The 22,025-nt window shown below is 40.9% G+C and overlaps 2 protein-coding genes across 2 annotated transcripts; both read left to right on the top strand.

Annotated features, from left to right (window-relative positions):
- The first annotated feature begins 629 nt into the window (after window positions 1-629).
- Window positions 630-9,283, top strand: scdb (stearoyl-CoA desaturase b). The gene is made up of 6 exons (XM_034152063.1): window positions 630-829; window positions 1,876-2,126; window positions 2,999-3,129; window positions 3,811-4,014; window positions 5,970-6,204; window positions 7,544-9,283. Exons 2-6 carry the CDS (start codon window positions 1,895-1,897, stop codon window positions 7,741-7,743), a joined length of 1,002 nt encoding a protein of 333 aa, XP_034007954.1. The 5' UTR covers window positions 630-829; window positions 1,876-1,894; the 3' UTR covers window positions 7,744-9,283.
- A 2,674-nt stretch (window positions 9,284-11,957) lies between these two features.
- Window positions 11,958-16,807, top strand: wnt8b (wingless-type MMTV integration site family, member 8b). The gene is made up of 6 exons (XM_034152417.1): window positions 11,958-12,104; window positions 12,906-12,939; window positions 13,973-14,111; window positions 14,658-14,783; window positions 14,869-15,011; window positions 16,127-16,807. Exons 1-6 carry the CDS (start codon window positions 12,034-12,036, stop codon window positions 16,694-16,696), a joined length of 1,083 nt encoding a protein of 360 aa, XP_034008308.1. The 5' UTR covers window positions 11,958-12,033; the 3' UTR covers window positions 16,697-16,807.
- Window positions 16,808-22,025: the final 5,218 nt, after the last annotated feature.

Here is a 22,025-nt window from a genome sequence, read left to right as displayed (position 1 = left end):
AAAACACACTTTTTAACATATTGTACTTAAATTATACCAGTATTGCATCTGAATAGGCCAGGGAATTCCCCCACTCTGAATTACCTGCAATGAAATGTACAAATGACACAACCATCGGCCCTTAGACTCTTGTCAGGTGCTGTGGGAATTCCCTTGTCTCTTGCCTTTGGATTTATCCTTCCATGCACCCATCTCCAAGAAAATACAGGGTGTGCTTTAGCCTTCACACAGTCAAGAAATGCACTGTGTACAACGTTTTTTTTCTTCACGTGTCATATTAACCATGTCAGACTAGACAGTATAATTGCCTTTACACTGCATATCTGTACTTGTTGGAAAACGTGACGCAAGTGGGAATAAGGGCAGAGCCAAATGCAAATGTCTTGATCTCCACATCTGACTGAGACTGTCATTGCTTTATGACATAATGCTGTCAAATATACTGACCTTTGTTTGCCACATCTTTCAATGTGTCAACACATTAAGGAGAGATATTAAGATCGAGAGGTTGATTTGAAAGATTGAGAAATGTTTTGGATGGCATACATATGATAAGAATGTCTGGGGATTGAAAAAAACGGAGGGTGGTTAACACAAGCAAACAACCAATAGGATACCCAGAACATGTGGCATCCATTTCCTCATCGACCAATTGCTTTAAAAGGACCTCAGAATATGCAATAAGAGATCCTCAGTAACCGGGGATCATCACACCAGTATTACCGAACGCATTTCTCGCTTTTTCCTCGTCACCCACATCTCCCCTGCACCCGGATCTCCTGCAGCTTTGTGTCTTCCTCTGTACTGAAAAACGCCTGTCGACTACACGGTAAGTAAGCGCAACATGAGCACGTAATTATCTCAAAAGAATTTGAATGGATATTTTTTGAAGAGACGCCGAGTGTCATGCAAATTGCAAGCGGTATTTGGCTAGTGGTGTGGCAGATGCCCGCAGGGATAATTCGCAGACATATTGTAACTTCTGCCTACGCAGCATATCACTGCTGCGCCACTGGCTTATATCACGTCTATTCGTGTAATAACTTTGTTTTAGTCATTAAATCTATACACGACACGGTCTGATGCCCACTTTTATGTAGCTAACGTTAAACAAACGTTGTCCACCATAGGGTTAGCCCTGCTAGCTAGCCCCTAGAAAAGTTTAACATCCACTTCCCTACAGGAAGTGGTTAGCGTTTAGTGTAGTTTTATCATAATTATGGCATTAACTCATGTTACAACTTGGACATAGTAGGCTACATGTGAGCACAGTAGCATCTTCCGGTGCTACAAAAGTGTCGTGCCGTTTTTTAGACTTATAAACCGCTGGAAAGCAAAGAGGTGTGTAGTGTGTTTGTGTAATGTATGAAAGAGGAGTGTCCCTTTCTTTCTTTTTTAATGCGCCACATGCGGGGTGAAAATATATTCAAATTGGCCTATCCCTAAGATTCGGCATGTGACATAAATAACGGGGGAACTTGGTCGATTAAAAGTGGTTTCTTGTGAAACACGAACCATTATTCAAATCCTATCTGGGATGTGTCAGTGTGTATGCCGGTGGGAAGTGGTGTAACAGTTGAGCACGCGCTCAGGTTAAATACCATTTTATATGAACCAGTGGAGCGGCAGCGGCTCACAAAACAGTGACATACCACTCATATTATGCCACTAGAAAAAAAGAGAAACGCTGCCTGTCAGCCAATGTTCTATCTTGGCGCTGCTCGCAGACTGCTGCGTGTTCACAGCCAGCCGCCGTACCTTCCTCCCCGTTTCTCCATCCCACCGTACGCATTTAACAGAGCCACATCTCCCTCTCTCTCTCTCTCTCTCTCTCTCTCCCTCTCTGTGTTTTCCTGCTGCGCACTGTTGTTACAGAACCCCCTTTTCAGCAAAGATGACCGAAACGGAAACCAGAACCATTCACGATGACAAGCAACAGAACGGAGCTGCTGTGGCAGAAACGTCGGTGGAGGATGTTTTTGACGATACCTATAAAATGAAAGAGGGTCCAAAACCACCGAGGATGCTGGTGTGGAGAAATATCATCCTGATGACGCTCCTTCATCTCGGAGCGCTTTATGGACTGGTTCTCCTGCCTTCTGCCTCGGTTTCAACTGTCGCATGGAGTAAGTATTTACCATATTGTAATAGGCTATAGGCTAAGCTACGCAGCATTTAGTTGTTTTTCTTTCTCCGTGTAGGCCACAGTCCGAACAGAATGTGCTGATGTTGTTAGATCATTGCTAACTACAATACATCCAGCCTGGGGGGGGGGGGGTCATGCCATGCCTATGGGAATATTGTAGAATGAGTCAACCTGGCCTTGTCATTTTATTGTAAAAATCCATCTAAATGTATGTTGATTGTGACTTTTTTTTTTTTAAAGAGCTCAAACCTGTGGCTGGTGGTAAACTAATTGGGGTTGTTAGAATAGGTTGCATACTCAACTAGTATCATGCTCTACTAGTATTTGAATCTGAGTGTTAAAAGAAAAACTGTTAGCTGATTATTTACGCTTTATGCTCTATATGTAGACTATTGAGGCATGACTTTGATTTCTGAACAGTCTCAACTTTGTTTCCACACTGCTACTGCATAATTTCCCCCTCTCTTTACAATGCTGAGCTGCATATTATTTCAGCGAGGAAGACAAAGCACAATCACCATTCCCATAGACATCCCATTGTGAGCAGTGTGGCACCACAACAGAATGCCAGTGAGAAGCCCCCGGGTCTCAAATCCTGCGTAGTCTTGTCTGTGCTTCACATAGAAACACATTGAGCCGTTTTAGAACAACAAAAGTGTGAGGGCCGACCTGCACGCTGCCACTGTCCCATCTCCCCATATACATGACTTTTCTCTGAACAAAGAGGCCAGGGTGTTATGGAAAGAACTTGGTGTCCCTGTGACTCCGCTCTCATGGGTGTAAAATTAATCTCAACGTAGCGATGACAGTTTCCCCTAAGATATGTGTCCTTTCCACCTCTCTTCCTTCCAGCTGCAGTGTGCTATCTCATCAGTGCTCTCGGTGTGACTGCCGGTGCACACAGACTATGGAGCCACAGATCCTATAAGGCTTCCTTTCCTCTGCGGGTCTTCCTCGCTCTCGGCAACTCCATGGCGTTTCAGGTAAAACAGGAATAAGTTCAAAAATAAGTTTAGATGCGCCTAATTGATCCCCACGGGCAAATTGTCTGCAGCAACAGCACAACTGGTGGATTCGCATGTATTAGTTGGCAAGTGCTACTTCCTCTTTTAAGTCAGCCTCCACCCAAAAAATGTGTTTTTGTCCCTTGATAGTGATTTTTTAAATTTATTTTTTTATAGCTTTGCTGAGCAGATGTGATGTGTGTGTTAGTTTGACACTTAAACACAGTTTTCACATCCTTCTGCTAAAGTGGGAAAGTTTGTGTGGTAACCTTTTGAAAATCTAAGTTTTATACATGGATGTACGAACATGATTTTGTCATATGCATTTAACACACAAGTGTAATATGACATTTTTGGAAAAAACAACAACACAAAGCACTGTTTATATCAGAATATTCACAGACGCGTGGTTTAATGGTTTCCTATAGCTGTACTTAAGCTTTTATATTTATTCGTTTTAACTATTAAAAATAAAGTAACAATAGTAGGATTTCCAGTTTGGAGTGAAGCAATTTTAATGATTATACATGTTTTGTTACCACTGTTATCTCTGACCTTAATCTGATGATCTGATGCCCTCCCATGCATATCTATGCGTGCTTCACATAATCCTTTTCTATCCATCTTCTAATCTGTCTTTGCATGTCTCTTTGTGAGCAGAATGACATATATGAGTGGGCGAGGGACCACCGCGTCCACCACAAGTACTCAGAGACGGACGCAGACCCCCACAATGCCACACGGGGGTTTTTCTTCTCCCACGTCGGTTGGCTGATGGTTCGCAAACATCCGGATGTCGTTGAAAAGGGCAAAAAGCTGGAGTTGTCTGACCTGAAGGCAGATAAAGTGGTGATGTTTTCAGAGAAGGTGAGCAAACAGAACCCAGACTTGTTATGTGGTTTACTGCCGTTCAAATGTAAAAGAAGCTCAAAGATGCAGACTACATGGATACTAATTGTCATTAATGAGAGTCCACATGAAATCAGAACTACATTTTTGTTTCACAGTCATCACCTGTTCAGCGATTTTCTCTCTGCAAAATATGTGTTTTGCGCAAAATGAAATGCTACCTGACATACTGCCTTCAAAATATCTCTTAATCCATAACATATAACAATGCTAATGCAAACCTGTCTACAAAACTGCTAGCACTTTATATCTGGAAACCCCCTTTTAAAAGATGTCAACTAATTAAAGGTGGGGTAGGTAAGTTTGAGAAACCGGCTCGAGATATACTTTTTGTTATATTCCATGGAATGCTCTTAACATCCCGATAGCAATGAATATCTTAAGTGCTTTGACAAAAAATCCATAAAAAAATGTCATCTGTGGAAGCCGTAGTACTGTAAAAAGCACGACCAATCATTTTAGCCGGCCCGGCTAAAATAACTGGATGGCCTACCTGCCTGTCAGCCTTCCATCTGTGCACAAACTTATCTCGTGCCCTCATTGGTCATGTGCGCGTTCGTGTGTGTTGGAGGAGGGGCTCTGTAAGGAAGTGGCAGATTTTTTCCGGCTGTGTATTTTCAAATTCTAGCGCACTCGAGCTGGTTTCTCCAAAATTACCTACCCCACCTTTAATGGTTGAAGTTATGGATATGAAACAAAATAGATACGTGTATTTGCACGGTTTAGAGTCTAGTTATTAAAACGGTTTCCACTCCGGTCCAAGCTCTACAGGATGTTGTAGTCTGGATTATATTGAAACAAGATAACACTTGATATCCATGATCAGCTGATAAGGGATGCTTTTTGGACCAAGGATCAAATCACAGCTTCCCCCGTCTCGTCTTCTGCCAACATGTCTTCTGGCACCGGACCCAGATTTGTTTATCTTCTGCTCTTAAGTTAATCATGTTTATAGTTGCTGTCATCATACCATTATAAGATAACATATGTGGGATTTATGGGATTTAAGAGTGTGTCATACCTGATATCATGTGACTTTTGCTATCCGATCAAAACCATTTTTAATGTCTGTTAACTAGGGTTGGGAACCGAAACTCGGTTCCAGATGAGAACCGATAAGAAAATGCAGGGTACCCGTACAAAATACACAATTTCGGTTCTGCTTAACGGTTCCTAAACGCGGTAGACCCTGTATTCCAGCGGGTCCATCTGCGCCGTGGGTCCGTCTGCGCCGCGGTGACCCGGTGGAATACGGGGACTGGCCATCTGTGTGTTCTGGAGAATCACAGAACGGCCGGTCGTCAGCGGGCCGTTGACGGCTGGCTCGGTATGCTGACGGCCGGCACCGCCCCCCATTTTTTAAAACGGCATCATGTAAGTTGTGCTGACAGGCAACAGAGGTCCACAGTTGCCCCGCAGCGAGGCTCCCCCCGCCCTCCCGTAGACTGTTCACGAGCTCATTACTTCATAACACCAAAGATGGATCGCGGTAAACGCTATAAAGTGAGGCTCCACTACACTAAAAAAGAAAAAGACTAGGCACAGTGTAATGCCTGTTAATAGCTTGCCACAGGCATAGCTCAGTTAAAATAAGGCACAGCTATTGTGCAATACATTTGTATTGCATGTATATTTTTTATTTGTAAAAATGTCAGTTAAAGCTTAAAAGAATAAAGATATTTTTGTTATCTAAACGTTTGACCTCTTTCTTTTACAATTTTCGAATCGAAACAGGGAATCGATAAGAACCGGAATCGATAAGCAGAATCGGAATCGATAAATTTCAAACGATACCCATCCCTACTGTTGACTCTAAAACGACTATTTAATATTTAAAACATTGGTTTAATTTATTCTTAGATTCAACTATTGCCAAGTGATCTGTTAAAACGGTTTATTTTGTTTATTTCAGGCACTACAAGCTCTCTGTGGTGATGCTTTGCTTCGTCGTGCCCATGATGGTGCCCTGGTACTTCTGGGGTGAATCCTTGGTGTTGGCATATTTTGTCCCTGGACTCCTGAGATACGCTGTGATGCTCAACGCCACCTGGCTGGTCAACAGCGCCGCGCACTTATACGGCAACAGACCTTATGACAAAGCCATCAACCCGAGGGAAAACCCGTTTGTTGCTTTCAGTGCCATAGGTAAGGAAACGGCATGTTCAATATCCACTATATTGTGTCCCACAGTGATGTCGTGCTCATTCTGTATTATGACAACATAAGCATTTTGTTTAATTGAATGCCTTTACGTGCCAGAGGGGTATTTGAATTATCTTTTCATCACTTGTTGAAGGCTTGTCTTGTAAAGTCAACCACAGTAGGGGCTCTCTGAAAGCTGATTCAGTCTGGTGTCTGTAGTTGGAACAGTTTGCTAATCCAGCGGCTGGTGTTGACTTTGTCCTGGCTCTGCCCGTTTCAACTTTGAACTTTAGAGGTGTTCAGTGTTCGAGCTGTGTGTTTAGTCATTCTTTAGAGCAGGACATTGAGGTTATTTTCAGTATCATTGTTTCCCACGAGTCAAGAATTTATTTGCGGTGGCTGACACCACGGGGGTATGTTGCTGCAAACAGCGCTGAGCATTGTTAGCCGCTAACGGCATTAATTACATTCACTAGCTAACTTGTGATTGCACAAAAATAGACAATTCTGCCAGACTTTTTTTTGGCTTTCAACTGTATTTCCATGCAGCTTTACCAGAATCTTCCCCATTTTATTATAAGCAAGATAGCTTTTTTTTGTACAGCTGCATAAAAAATTGCGCTCCAAAGTCTATTCTCATAATTTCTTAGGTCATAACTATTGTGTCATGTTTAGTGTTTCCATTTTACTCTCTTGTTTTTAAGCACCTAGAGCAGCTGTAGCAAACACATTCGGCGTAAATGAAGCAACTTTAGTACCTTACTTTAAAAGCATTTTGCATTTGAATATACATTAGAACGTTTGTGATAATTTGTCTCAAAATTCATCTACACAAAAAAAGCATTCTGGATGGTTTAGTACTTGTACTAATCTCAATTTATCCAACACGTTCTACAGAGTTCAGCCTGAACTTCACAATTGGTTCATAGGCTTCAAATATACAGTCTGTGGAGTGGATGTTTCCTACTGCAGTACCCCATGGGACATGAGGTGTCGTATCTCGGATGGCTTTGGGCACACCTGGGCTGTTACCCTGACAACCAAACAGTGTTATACTGACTACTGAGACTAATCTAGAAAATCTGATTTCAGCAGCTTGTAAATGACATTACATGACAGTCCACCGCTAAGATTTTACCGAGTCGCCAATTCACTTTCTCCAAATCACATTACCAGTCACATGCTACCAGCAGCTGTGTGTATAAAGCCCTGTGCCACTGTCCTGTTATGTGTTCAAATGAGCAGAAATGTATCATCTGATTGTTGCATGTATATCTTAATTCAGGTATTTAACTTGTTGACATTCAGCAACACACTAAAGTCCTTCTTTTTTGGCTTTCAGGGGAAGGTTTCCACAACTACCACCACACGTTCCCCTTTGACTATGCAACGAGTGAGTTTGGCGTCAAGCTCAACATCACCACTGCCTTTATAGATCTCATGTGCTTCATGGGATTGGCCACGGACCCCAAGAGCGTGTCAAAGGAAGTAATCATGGCTCGCGTCAAGCGGACGGGTGAGGGCAGCCACAAAAGCGGCTGAGTCACAATAGCTAGGAACTTTGCAAATGAAACCGAACATGTCGAACCGAGACCGAACGTAGCAACAAGTATAGCAGCATTTCAGTGGTGGTGGTTGGGGGGGGCGTGATTACCATGCTTCTGATTATAAGTTAAACCCCCTCCTGAGACTAATTTTTGGCTTTAAAGAGTTGTAGACCTTTCCATAAACTGTGTGGGCCTCTTAAGTTTTGAAGTGTCCTCGCCAACTATTCGCCACAGCCAGCGACTTGACTACATGTGTAAGCACAGCTTTTCAACATAATATTTAAAACCGGGCACAAACAGAATGAAAAGGCTAATTAGGATTTGCGTCGCGTTTGGCAGCAGTAGGACAACCAAACAAGTTAGTGATTTGTTGAAGCAGTGATTACAGAATGATTTACTGTATATCTTATTTGTTTAATGTGCTATTTATTAATTGTGTTTGGCACTTTGGAAGCTTCATTGAAACCCTTAACAGTGAGGTTTGTCTACAGGCAATATTAAGGGCCTTCCGCGCTAACTTCTCTCAGTACTGCTTTGTCTCTTTCCACAGGGAGTGGAGTTTCATCTTGATTATTGTTTGTCTGTGATAAGCTAAGGTTTTCTTTATTTTATGTAAGATATTAGTCTTGCTAAACCATAAGCTACTGTGTTCAATGCCGACACAAAGACAGGCAACACTCTATTGAACTTTCCATATTTATCATACCGGAGTAACCCTCGGTCGAATACAGTTCAGATGTGCTATACTTTGGGATACTTTCACACCCATTGTCTCCAACTGTACCAGAAGGGTTCTTATTGAGGATTAAGTTCTCTGTTTCAATGCAGTTTATACCTCTTGAGTAGTGAAGGCGCCTCAGACTGAAACACGGAACCTGACTTCTTACTCAATACACAAAAATAAATTATTATTAGCATTTATTTTTAAATATACTCGGACAAGGTAACCCTCTCCCTCAGATAAGGCCAATGAGGTATGTGTAGAGGCTGCATTTACCTTTTGTGCTGTGTGATATTATTGAAACGTGTCAGGACTCTTGCCCAAATGCCTTATGAGGGTTGCACACCTGATTAAAAAAAAAAGATTTGTTAAAAGTGCAAGTTATGAAAATACATTAGAATATTCTGTCTAATCAAAGATGTTTCTGTCTGTCTTTAAGAACAACTTAAAACTTAAAATCCCTGTTTTATAATGAATAAGAGGGGACCATTCAACTAATCTTAAAGAAATGCTATGATTTAACTTTTGTGTGACCAAACAAATACTTTCCTCTAAAACAAGATCCAACTTGTTATATCATTATTGATAATGTTGTTATATTTGTCACACATTTACAGAGCAACACTTTTTTACAGTGTTAACTTCTTGAAGTTTGAATGCCTTAAAACAATGGCACATTTTTTCAAAGAATGTTTTTGCCCACTGTATGTACCGTAAATAAACCAAATTTTCTACTTGCGACTATGTTTTTGATGTTTTTTGTTGGAATTCTGTAATACTCTATTCGTAAACTGAATAAAAAAATATGATCGTACCATTTCTGTTACATTCTTTATCATTTTGATAGATTAATAATAACCACTACTTAAAATGATAATGAACTATTGATAAAGTTACTAAATCAACTATACTTTAAAATAAAACCATGTCAAAAGTTAAAGAAACATGGAGCTAAGTTATTACATGTTTTATATTACAACCACAATCTATTCTGACATACTTGGCACTGTGACATACAATATTTTAGTATTGAAAATATATTTCACATGAGAAATTAGGTATGTAAAGACAGTTTTCATTGGGTATTATTTCATACACATTTAAATAGTGCACTAACGTAAATTTTTTTCATATTTTTGGAAACCTTGATTATTAGTCTGACAGTTGTCGCCAACTACACAACATTATTTTCGTCACTGACGTCCAACACGGGTTAAGAATCTGAAAAGATGTTATCTTCATCTTGCTCCTGTTGTTGGACATGTTAATTGACATCGTCTCCTGTCTGTCTACATGCCTATACTGATGGGGATCTTATCTCTGCTGTTCAAGCTCAGTTCACTTGTCTCAGGCATCTAACATTGTAAGATTACTACACTTTTAACACCACCGTACATATTTAAAATAGCTGTGGATATTGTTTGAACATTCCTAGAGTACAGACATCTAGGTAGTGCATACTGCTTTGCAGCCTCACGTCTTCAGGCCTACATATTTAAAACTGAAACAGCCTGACATGCTGTTTGAGGAAAAAGAGTTTCTTTAGTGTTTTCTCTAAAGAGAATTTAGTTAACATATTTCATCCGTTTGCAGGTTCTGTAAACTTGCTCCCTCTGCTGGTGAATTATTTGAATGCAGGTCAAACAAACAGCTAAGAACTCCATCTGATGTGTTAACGCAATAACATGTGATAACCTTGTTGCAATTGGTGGTTTTGGCATAAGAGCTTCCATTCAGAGAGCAGCCACAAGCCTGAGTCTGATCCAAATGTGCATGTCCCACAACTGCTGATCTCTGTTGCTCTAACAGTGACATCAGCCCTCTGTCTATTGGCTGCTGACGGTCAGGCCATCCTCTTCACTGCATGCAACACCTCGGTGTTAGTCACACAGCCAGTCCGAGCTCGGACACCACAGTGGACAGACAGACACTTTCAGCTCTGCTATTGCACACCACAGAGGAGTTGTTTACTAATAAGCTCCTGGCTGTTGATTTTCAGGGGATCTGAGGTCCCAATTTAGTCAATTCAGAATGAATCAGATACAGTGTTACCCACCCACACGTTTTGGACATATACAAAGAAAAATCCCATGTTCTGCAATTAGATGCAAATTCCACTATGCTCATGCAAAGCTAGATGCCGCTATTTTTCACATTTATAGACCAATATGGACCTTTGATGACGCCTTGTTTTCGTGTTGCGATGAATTGTAGGCCTAACTGCGCACTTTTGGTGACGATCATTTCTCTTGTATTAAAACACAACAGGAGGGATTCTGCTGTTGTCTCATTTCACTTGTCATTCCACTTTAAATCTTAATCCAAAAACATCCCTCAGAAGTCCCCCCTCCTTTCAAATCACTGTTTCTCTAATCCTAATTTGCACACAAGAAGGTTGCTAAAGGGCTGCCTGCGCCAAAGGAAAGGGGTCCTAAGGGTCAGACGGGGTTATTGGGGAATAACCCTGCATGCAGTGTTAGGTAGGGACCGTCTGGATTAGTGATGCAAATGTCCCATATATCTGATCAATGGCTAGGCCTTCTCTCTCAATCTCTCTTTTATTTTCTGTTAGGGATCATCACTCGGAGAAATTCTCTCTTTTTATATCTACGGGCGTCTGGATGGCAATATGACAGGAAAACGGGATAGGCTACTGCTAACAGGTAAACTCGAATAAACATAAAAAAAAGTATATTTAAAGTGATTTAATACGACACAAAACGGATATTTTACGGAACATAATATAAAACGTGGTTGTTTATTGATCCTTATTATGACATCGTCGACGTTAAGAGATTAAATGTATGTAATCAAGTACACAATACGTGTGCCATTACTTATTTGTAAAGAGAAATTAAATTATGTTTTCTCCAAAAGTCGTTTTTGCAGCCAAATCATCTACATGTGGAAATAACGTATTATGTCAATTTAGTAAATATAATGAGGCAGTTTGACCCCATATGATATCAAATGATCAGAGGACACTTTGTCGTGTTCAGTGTGAGTAGGCCTAATAGTCCTTGTGTTGAGGGTGATAAACATTGATCCAATCACGTCTTTTTAATAGCATGAACTACTTCCTCAAGAACAAACAATATATGTATATCAAACTAACCATCCGTCACCCAGAGGACTATCTTCCACTAATCCCTGACAATCAGATGCGTGTTAGATAGTTTAAATACACTTTTTTCTCCTACTAGAAATTCAAGGGATCAGTGTTACACTTTTGCTATAGGATTAAACAGATCTTCCTTGGCTCTTAAATGGAGGCAGGGAACCTACCGTTGCCCGGCCCTGAAGGCCCAGGGTGCCCTTTTGATCATTTCAGTCTCTCCTTGGTGCAAAACTTCTGATTGGCCGAGAGAGTAAAAAGGGGGAAAATCTTTAATTAAGCAGATAATCTCTTGTTGGGACGAGAGCAGCTCCATTTCAGAGCCCCCTCCTTGAATCTTGGAAGCTCTGGTGAAGCTTCATGTGCTGGTAGCTCAGTTTCCTCTCCATCGTCAGACCGTGTGCAGGCTTTGGACGGTCTGAGTCACCGTCACACCCTCACCTGTCAGGATGTTCATGCATTTGGAGGTTTTCTATTACATTTTCATTCTCGTGGCTCACATGAGGTCGTACTGCTGCTGGTGAGTTTCATTTATCATGAAATATCAATACTTTCTGCAAACACAGTTTCATGCCCTGATGATGTTTATCTCCATGCATTTCTCTCAGTCTTTTTCAAAAGGCATAACATGGCCAAATAAATCACTTACCGTAACAATTTGCCAATTGGAAATAAAGGAAAAATCAAATGAAGGAATTGTTTATGTTTATTATAATTTAGGAATATAATTATAATTTTTTTTAATTAAGGATTTACAAGTTGGAACTAATGGCTTTATGAATACAAAATCAGTTATAGATCAGTTGCTATCCAGTACAAGTTTTGGGGTGTAAAAAGAACGATTTTTAACATCTGATTGCTTATTTCCAAAAATAATGGCTTCAGACCAAAATCCATGTATTCAATTATCATAACTTGAAACTGAAGACTTGATGAGTTAAATACATTTTTAAATAGAGATGACTAAACATTTAGAACCACATTTTCAACAACGGACAAACCAATAAACATGTATAAATGGACAACCAACATTTTTGGCTGCGTTCATTTTCAAATAGACAGGTTGAACATGATTGACACAACCTGGCAACGGCAAATTTGAAGTCAAGTGTTAATAACATTGAATCATTCAGTCATTGCCTTCCGTTCTTACATTTCTAGAAACTTTTGATCAAATTCAGTAGTATTGTTCACTGAGATTTGGATGCATACTGGTGTCACGGTTTAACATGTTACAAGGCGCACTAATGAGAGATGTTAGCAGAGGAATTTGTGAAGGACACTGAGCTTCCCTGAGTGAATAAGCTGTCTCCTTTTCCAGGTCAGTGAATAATTTCCTGATGACTGGACCCAAGGTAAGCCAACTTTCTTTTGATCTTTTCTCAGATTCCTTTTCCCAAAAGAAAGAGGGAGCGAAAACATGCTTTCTGTGTTGTCCTTGTGATATCTCAGCTCAAGTGTATCTTGTTCCTGTATGTATCCAACAATGGCACTAATGATATATCAGTAATATTCTTGGCCCTTTGTGTTTTCTTTCCCCCCTGATCGTACACTTGACCTTATTCAGAGGCTCTGCGTATCTGCGGGTTGAATGTTTTAAGGGGCGAGGGCAGGCATTGCTGTAGTGGGTGGTCATCATTAGTGAGCCAGACCCCTGTGAAAGAGGTGGCACTTCATCTCAGCAAAGGCCACTTGAGACATATTAGTTATATTATCGTTCACACAGTGTGAACAAGCTGAAGAGAGGCGAGCGAAAGCCAAGGACAGAGCGTACCGGTTTGAGAGAGCTCAACAATTGACGCTCATTCACCGGGGATGATAGAGTGGAAAAAGTAGTATAATGTTGAAATCCGTTCACATTGTTTTTGTCATGAAACTGAAAACAAGCATACTCGACATTAAGGGCTTGTTGATATTCCATATGATACCCACTTTGACATTCTTGAGAAAGAAAGTGGCAAAACATATTTAAGAGTAAAAAATGACACCAGTAGGGAGAAATACATGTAAAAGTCTATTGGACATCATTATTCCTAGTTTTCATATTAACATTTTATTTTGTTAACCCCCTTTCTAGAAGTTTCAGAAGTGCTCTCATGGTTTGTTGGAGCTGTGACTCCTCACCATTTCATAGGCTCAGGCTTTAGTCATTTATTCAATTTTGTCTGCTAAAAATGATATTTATGTTCTTCTAAATGGCGACTTATAAGCAACAACTCAAATTTAAGTACCAGGTCACCATTCCCAAAAGACAATGGTAATTTGTATAAACTGGGTATCAAATCAAACCAGTTGCTGTAAAAAAATCTCAACTTCTCAATTTATGTTATCACTGTTGCAAAATGTGTGGTGTCGATGTATATGTTAAATATCTCCCCGTTGCTGCAGGCGTACCTGATCTACTCCAGCAGTGTGGCAGCAGGAGCTCAGAGTGGCATAGAGGAGTGCAAATACCAGTTTGCATGGGACCGCTGGAACTGCCCAGAGAGAGCTCTGCAGCTGTCCACCCACAGCAGCCTGCGCAGCGGTAAGACATCACTAACTCCAGATTCCCCAGACATCACTCACACATCTCTACACTGCAGCCAGACCAGGAGAGAGCCTAAATAAGAAACATCGCTAATGGAATTTAAAAGATGTCTCGATAGTCTTTTGTAATTGCAAGTTTTTGTGCGAGAGGGGAGGTTTTTCTTCCCTTTGTAAAATAGAGATGTTTGCTCAGTCGAAACATTCAGCACCCTTTGGGATGGATATAGTTGGCATGGTTGCTTAGAGCAAAACAAACAAACTAATCCATTTCCTAATACCCCCCAAAACCACTGCCTCTATTTGCAACTGATGAATGCAATATTGACAAAGGGTCAAATGTAAGGCAGTTCAACCTTTCAAAAACTTAATGTAGTCACAATTTAGAAATGTAGATACCACTGTGTCTTGAAAGGAGTATAGGTAATTGACTCATTAGTTTGAAACATGTTAAAAGCTCTTACTAAGGGAAGGAGATGGTGATATGAAATTCCTGAGGGTCCTTTGTAATGAGACATGCCAGTAAATGAGTTTTCTCTGCTCACAGCAAATCGGGAGACAGCGTTTGTCCATGCCATCAGCTCGGCCGGAGTCATGTACACTTTGACCAGGAACTGCAGCCTCGGAGACTTTGACAACTGTGGCTGCGACGACAGCAGGAACGGACAACGAGGTCAGAAAGGTTCACTTATGTGTGCATACAAAAATAAGTTTGAATCAAAAGGCACGGATCATTCTAACTTAATTATTTTTGCTAGGCGGTCATGGTTGGCTCTGGGGCGGCTGCAGTGACAACGTTGGCTTTGGCGAGGCCATCTCCAAACAGTTTGTGGACGCGTTGGAGACTGGGCAGGACTCACGGGCAGCGATGAATCTCCATAACAACGAGGCCGGGCGCAAGGTACAGTAGGTGCTCCTAATTCACTCCATCCACAATGAGATATTAGTCCTTGGTGTAAGATGTAACACCATGTTGTTGCCTTAATTTGAGCTATACAGTATTTAAACTGAGTAGTGTTGGATTGCTTGACATTTCTAGATTCTCTCCTGGCCCTCCAACTGATTGCGCAGTGTAAAGCACCTTTTGAATATTTTTTCCAGAATTACACTGCCACCCAAGCATCCCTTTCACGTCGCTATAAGTGAGGTGCCACTCGTCCCCAATAATAACAGTGTGTTCGGTGTACCAGAAGGGCCTATTTACAAGTGCTGAAAGCCCCTTATGACAATACCTCAACCCGAAAATCTCAGGATCACTGGTGCAAGCTTAATTAGAGATCCTGGGGAGCCAGACATTGCACAGCGTTCTGTATTATGCTGCTTTTTAAAATAAGTGTTTAGTTTTATTCTTGCAATAAGGATCCCACATTTATGTTGGTCTTTGTTTGGCCCCGAGGGAGTCTGAGGGGACCACAGGCGTGCAGCTGAAGTGCTCTTTGTTTACGGTGCCTTTGCTCCCCCCTGTCGGGCCCTAGGATCCCCATGGCACCTGGAGCATCATTGTAACAGAAAAAAAATGGGGATAGAAAGAGAGAAAAACTCCTTTTTCATTTCTCCACTCAATGGGACTCTCCATTGGGTCTTCTCACACTAGAAAACATGTTGATAATGAACATGCTAAATAAATACTTCTATTTCTTCTGGGGGTACAATAGGACTCAATGTGAAACTTTGATTCAGCCTCACTTCAACAGAAAGTTCATCCCCTCCTCAAGAAAAGAAAACGTCCCTTTCAACCGACAGCTGTTTTTGTGTCGGATAAAGTCAGGAAACACTGAGGACGACAAAGAAACTCAACTGTGGACCTTGAAGCTATCATTTCTTCCTTTCAGTGTATTCATCCTTTTATACTTAACTGGAAAACGTCACATCAATCAAGAGACAATGGACATCCTGTCTTAACACACACATATAATGACATAGACATGAACAAGAGTGTCAATGCATACGAAACTAACATCCTTCAACACAGTTAAACTATGAATACATTTGAATACAGTTTATTTGTGTCTCCAGGCTGTGAAGGGGACCATGCAGAAGACATGTAAGTGTCACGGGGTGTCGGGAAGCTGCACCACCCAGACCTGCTGGCTGCAGCTGCCGGAGTTCAGGGAGGTGGGGAACTACCTGAAGGAGAAGTACCACAGGGCTCTGAAGGTGGATCTCCTCCGAGGAGCCGGGAACAGCGCGGCCAGCCGAGGGGCCGTCGCAGAGACCTTCAGCTCCATCTCTCGAAAGGAGCTGGTCCACCTCGAAGACTCCCCCGATTACTGCCTGGAAAACCGCACTTTGGGCTTGGCGGGCACAGAGGGCCGCGAGTGCCTCAAGAAGGGCAAGAACTTGAGCAAGTGGGAGAAGCGCAGCTGCAAGAGGCTCTGCGGAGAGTGCGGTCTGGCTGTGGAGGAACGCAAAGCAGAGATGGTGTCAAGCTGTAATTGCAAATTCCACTGGTGTTGCGCAGTGAAGTGTGAGCAGTGCAGAAAGACAGTGACTAAATACTTCTGTGTGAAGAGAGGAGGTCAGAGGGGAAGGAACGAGAGTGCCGGGAGCCGCCGGAAGAACCTCAGACTGAGGAAGAAGCACTGAGCACCCTTATCACTTGTGTCATAATATGTGTGTCACTGCAGACTCTCTGTGCATGTTCAGATAGTGTGTGTTTGGACAAAAGCTTAGCAAAAAATACAATTTCAGACCATCTTCATTGTCTTTTTTTCTATTCAAAGTTAAAGATTGTGGGATGTGCACAAAGTTACATGGTAGAGAAGTTTACAACTTTGTAGAGTTTTGGTATAAATGTATTTAAGATATATTTTTTATACTTTTTACAACATTATCAAAAGCCACTGGGCATTTGAAGGGCATACTTCTGACTGCCAAATTTGCCACAACATGATTTATTTATTTTCATACGTACACATGAGCCTTGGGGAACATTTGAACAGTTACTTTTTGATCAGTGGATGATATGATTGTTTAACAATGGCATAATCAGCTTTTGAAAACACAATTTTCAAGAACCCGTCAGGATGTAATCCCATGAATGCCTAATACTGTTAGCCTAGCAGTAATATTCGTATATTTCAACTATCATAGCCAATCTTTACATTTATTCAGAAACATTTAGACATTTCTTTCGGAAAGTCTGGCCCGCCCTGACCTTTGCTGCCCTCTTGATGTATTTAATTGTATATAAAAATGAAGCACTTTGTACTGTACATTGTTAATTTATTGCACAGCATTTCCTAGTTTTGCTTTATTGTTAGTTGCCTTCATGGTTTGTTTTCTATTAAAATGTAATAAAAGAATAAATCCTTCCATCTTATATATCATTCAGCCTGAAGAAAGCATTCATCGTTCTTTACTCTTTGTGATTCCTGAATCAGTAAACACAACCTTCCTCTTCACATTGTTCACATAAGGGTGAGGACACCGTGGGGCAAATCAACAAGAATTGTAAACTTTCCAGCGTTCTCTTCGTTCCATCACGCCTTTCTCAATTTCGCCTCAACAAATACCTCCCCGTCCTCTCACTCATCATGGTAATCCTCAAAGAGCCCCCTAACTCCCCACCGCTTGGAAGTTTCTTTACTGTTTAATACTAGTTTAATTAACTTTGTCCAGACAGAGTAGGGCCGTGGGGGTGGAGGGCATGAGGCAAGTTGCCCTTAAAAATCATCCCGCCTCTAATTTTGTATGCTAATCTCCTTTTTCACGCCGCACCTCCTTAGGAGTGGGTGAAAGAAATGTTGGGAAAACTTTGGGGTTGCCTGTGCAGGGCTTCCTGCGGCTGTTTTATTTCTGGGCCCACCTATTTGGATCCTTTCACTCCTCTAGGGCCTTCCTTTGCTCGATTTAACAATGAATGCAGAGCTAATCAGCTCTCTCGGAAATGCACCACTGTCGAGGAAGGTAATCCCTTCTTCTCTACTCTCAATGGGCTGTCGCCTTCTAAAGGACTTTGGGAAAAGGCTTTGCACAGATTCACACTGTTTTCTCAAAAGAAGTTAGTTCAAGTATTGTGCCCAAACAAGTGGGTTTTATAAACACATGCTTGCCAGGAGACTCACCCCACCTGCAAGTAAGAAGTGCCAGGCCCAGGCAGACTAGCACATGGCAGCCGAAGCCGAAACCCTTCAGACGAGATGGGACATGAAAAGGGAGATTAGAGTTCCCATTGAGAAGGGGGCGTTCATTTCTGCACCTTCCTCCTTTTACTTAATAAAGTGTCAAGGAAACACCTTGTTGACATCTTATTTATCAAATAATGATCATAATCAAAACTCCTCCCTCCTGATGACCCCTGTGGGCTTGCTGGATTGCTCTGCCTGGCATGCAGGGAAGCCCAGTCACCAACAAAAGAACCAGCATACCAAGCTTTCGCCCGGCGGCTCTCTGGAAGCTCTGCAATTTACTGAGATAGGGAATAGTAAAGGGGCACATAAAATGTCAATTCACAAGATTTTGAATGCACAATTATAATTAGCACATGCATTTTGGATTAAACTTAACAAAGCCATTTAACAGAATGCATTTGTTTAGAATGCATTCTTATTTCGAGTTTTTTCTGCAGTTTGTGAGTCATGCTGTCAGCTCTGGCTCACTATCAGCGGAAAGTTGCCTGCTTATACCCACATGTAAACATAAATCACACAAAGGGAAGAAACTGCCAACACAGCAAGTCAGTTAAAGTGTGGGAAAAAGCCAGACCGAAAAACATGTTTAACTGTTTTTGAGTTCAGCAGTTTGACACACCTGGGGCAGTGTTCGCTTGTTCTGCCAGGATCAGTTGTGCATCAGCAGCGGAGATGAAAGAGAGTGCATTGCTCTGGTGGGCAGTACATGAAAATAATAATGTGCTTAACCTGGAGACCTAATGTCAGGTGCTGGACCGGGAGAAGCTAAATATCTCAGCTTCAAAGAGAAAGAGTAAATGCTTATATAGCCCAAATAGCCACTTACCCTTTACCCTGCTGCACTATATTATCTTTATTTCTTTTTAATGACGGATTCTTTCACTGTGGACTACTATAAGTGGGCTATGAGAGTCACATGAACAACCAGGGGCCACAGTTTGAGACACCTTAATAATCATCAGCATTATGTCAATTTTTTCCCCTAAAATGAACAACCACAAGGAAGGAAGGTGAACAGGATGGGGCACACGTTATAATGGCGTGTGAAAAAGCACAAATCGTTGATCATGACACATCATTTCCCAGAGAGTGACACGACCTCCGACCGAGGGGTCTGAACTTCCGTCTCTCGGGCCAGCCCTGCCATGTCCAATTTGCCGTAACACTTGAGACTGAAGGTGGTGGAGGGAGAGGGGGACACCGCAGAGGAAGAGTGAGGCTTTAAGCTTTTTCACAGAGCTTGAAAAATCAATTCAACATTTATAGGATCAGATTTTTTTTATATAAATGTTGGACATAAAAACATTTTTATTTGACAGTATTAGCAGCATGAAAAACAATTCAAACATTTTAAGTTTTGGTTGAAAGTATATATGTTCTCCTTTAAATTAGAACTTTTTATATGAATAACACAGAGGCAAATTTCCCTCAGGTAGCAAGAGATAATGCAATCAACGAAAGATGGGAAAACGACTTATAATGCTTCAGAGAATCCTTGACTAATAGGATTTATGGCTTAGGGGTTCTGGACCTACAACACCTACAGGGGCGAGGGTCAGTATGAATGTGAGAGAAAGCCAACACAGATGAGTACAGATGAGTGGGACGTCCTCCAAACTCTCTTGTTACACATTTTGGGTCTTTGTGTCTGTTTGTTTGCAGTATAACCTCCAGAAACATTAAACGCTTCCACTCATCAGTAAACTGTCTCATTGTAACATTATCTCCTCGAGAGAGAGTCTTTGTTTTGACAGCAGTCCATCGGCTGGGGAGAAGGCAGCAGCGGTGTATGTTTGTTGCTATCAGCAGGATTGAGATACAAGCTTCTTGAGGCTCACCGGGGTGGTCAATCTCCTGGCTCTGTCTGCAAAGAATGGGGAGAGGGGAGCATCAGGGGGATCAGCTCAGCTCACTGATCTGCACAGGAAACACAGAGCATGGGAACCCACCAGGGAGCCAAAACTAGTCCCCACAGTGGAAATCTGCTGATAAAGCCTGAGTTAAGAGAAAACAGAAGATGAATCAGGTTTTTACAAAACAAATCAGAAAATGCTTTTGAGATAAACTTCTTCCTGTAGTGGCTTGTAAAGCTGTCACAAAAAGGGTTAACACCACAGAGTGACAATGATCAAAGTGATTGATAAGATGCACTCCATCGAGTTCAATACCAGAATGACGTGAGAAAACAGAGCCAGACTCCATCAGCTGACCGGTTCAGTGAGCAAGGTACAGTGTGAACTGCTATCTCATCAAGAGTTATCAATACAGTGCTGAGGCAATGATGACCACAGGTAAATATTGGCTTTCAGGATTTCAAAACTGTTTGCTCTGTATTTTATAAAGAGAGAAAAAGTTCAAGGGAATGACTAAGCATGATCAATGGGAAGAAAATGTGGCCTGTTTTAAACGTTATCGATGGCATGACTGCATGGCGTCCTACTGTACAGATCAATGTTAACAAGCACTGATGGAAATATTCAGACCAAGTAAACATATGTATTATCAGCTAAATAAACTGAATTACCCAATAGGCAGAACTATCCATCACAGTGTAATATATTGCTGTACTTTAATGTAATTTAAACCGTTTTATATAGCTTATATTTTCTTTCAAGTTTTAAGGCTTTTATTGTCATGTGTGCATAGCTACAGTTTAGTTATGACAATGAAAATCTTCGGTCACAGGCTCCACCAAATAAAACAGATAAAATAGTACAAGTAAATAAAATAAAATAGAATATAATAGAAACAGAATATAATATAAACTGTGCGGAATAGTCTATATACAGTAATTGGAATATTGATGTATATGATATGAGTAGCAAACCGATTAATGTTATGTATGTTCTTTCAAAAGGTCAGCTTTGTCTAATACAATGCATCATTTCAGTCCCTGCCTGCAGCTTCACTCTGAGTGTAATGTAATGTTCCTTAGGGCTATATTATATATCTTTATTTCCTTGCACATTATGTTGATTATGTGATGCATTGATAGAAAAAACAGAATCTTTAAATATGACTTTAGACATGACTTGTAGTCACAAGGCAGGATGGTGAACTGCGTGCTGTGGGTTTGAGTCCAACCCCCCCTGTGGCTTGTTGTGAAGGAAGTCCTCTTGAATTTCACTTCAGGTTGGAGTACTTTCTTCCTCAATCACTACTTAAGTCAAGTAACTAATTCCACAATTTAAAATAGCAAAGGAAGCATTATCAACATAAAACAGAAAAGCATCAAAAATGAAAGGAAGACAACTTTCATTGTGTTTTTTTTATTATTTTCTTTATTGATACTCAGGCATTCTAGCCACTAGAATTAAAGATGGTTTCAACTACATTACACTGCTCGGAATTTAACAATGCCTTATATTTTATACAAATATATTTTGTATGAAGACACTTTTTCTTTGCAGTCTATTGCAGTCAAATTAATCAGCTCATCTGGGGTACCAAGCTTTCTGTAAAATACATTTGGTGGGATAAAAATTACAGTATCTCCCTCCGAAATGCAGTGCAGTAGGCATATTAATTAAATACTTGAGTAAAGAAAACTATTTTCGATAGTAATTTACTTTAAATGGGATACCACAATTATTAATCATATTGGGGAAATGCACTTGTTGAATCAAAAAAGCAAAGACAAAAGTTAAAAAAATCTATAAGAGAAATTAAAAACAATAAAAACCAAATAAAAGAACATAGCTAACTCACACTGTATGGGCAACACATGCATAATTGCACCCATCATTTCATAATGATGTATATAATTGTATCAAGAAAAAAAC

Source organism: Trematomus bernacchii, unplaced genomic scaffold (genome assembly GCF_902827165.1).
Source record: "Trematomus bernacchii unplaced genomic scaffold, fTreBer1.1, whole genome shotgun sequence".
Classification (NCBI taxonomy): Eukaryota; Metazoa; Chordata; class Actinopteri; order Perciformes; family Nototheniidae; genus Trematomus; species Trematomus bernacchii.
The sequence above is the reverse complement of the archived record's forward strand: the minus strand, read 5'-3'. Positions and strand labels throughout refer to the sequence as shown.

What these genes read in the sequence shown, in the direction of transcription:
- scdb (XM_034152063.1), top strand. Translation starts at nt 1,895, where the DNA reads ATGACCGAAACGGAAACCAGAACCATTCACGATGACAAGCAACAGAAC. An exon ending in GCAACTCCATGGCGTTTCAG is followed by an intron (nt 3,130 to 3,810) that starts GTAAAACAGGAA and finishes CTTTGTGAGCAG; the next exon opens with AATGACATATATGAGTGGGC. An exon ending in TGTTGCTTTCAGTGCCATAG is followed by an intron (nt 6,205 to 7,543) that starts GTAAGGAAACGG and finishes TTTGGCTTTCAG; the next exon opens with GGGAAGGTTTCCACAACTAC.
- wnt8b (XM_034152417.1), top strand. Translation starts at nt 12,034, where the DNA reads ATGTTCATGCATTTGGAGGTTTTCTATTACATTTTCATTCTCGTGGCT. An exon ending in ATGAGGTCGTACTGCTGCTG is followed by an intron (nt 12,105 to 12,905) that starts GTGAGTTTCATT and finishes CTCCTTTTCCAG; the next exon opens with GTCAGTGAATAATTTCCTGA. An exon ending in CAGCAGGAACGGACAACGAG is followed by an intron (nt 14,784 to 14,868) that starts GTCAGAAAGGTT and finishes TATTTTTGCTAG; the next exon opens with GCGGTCATGGTTGGCTCTGG.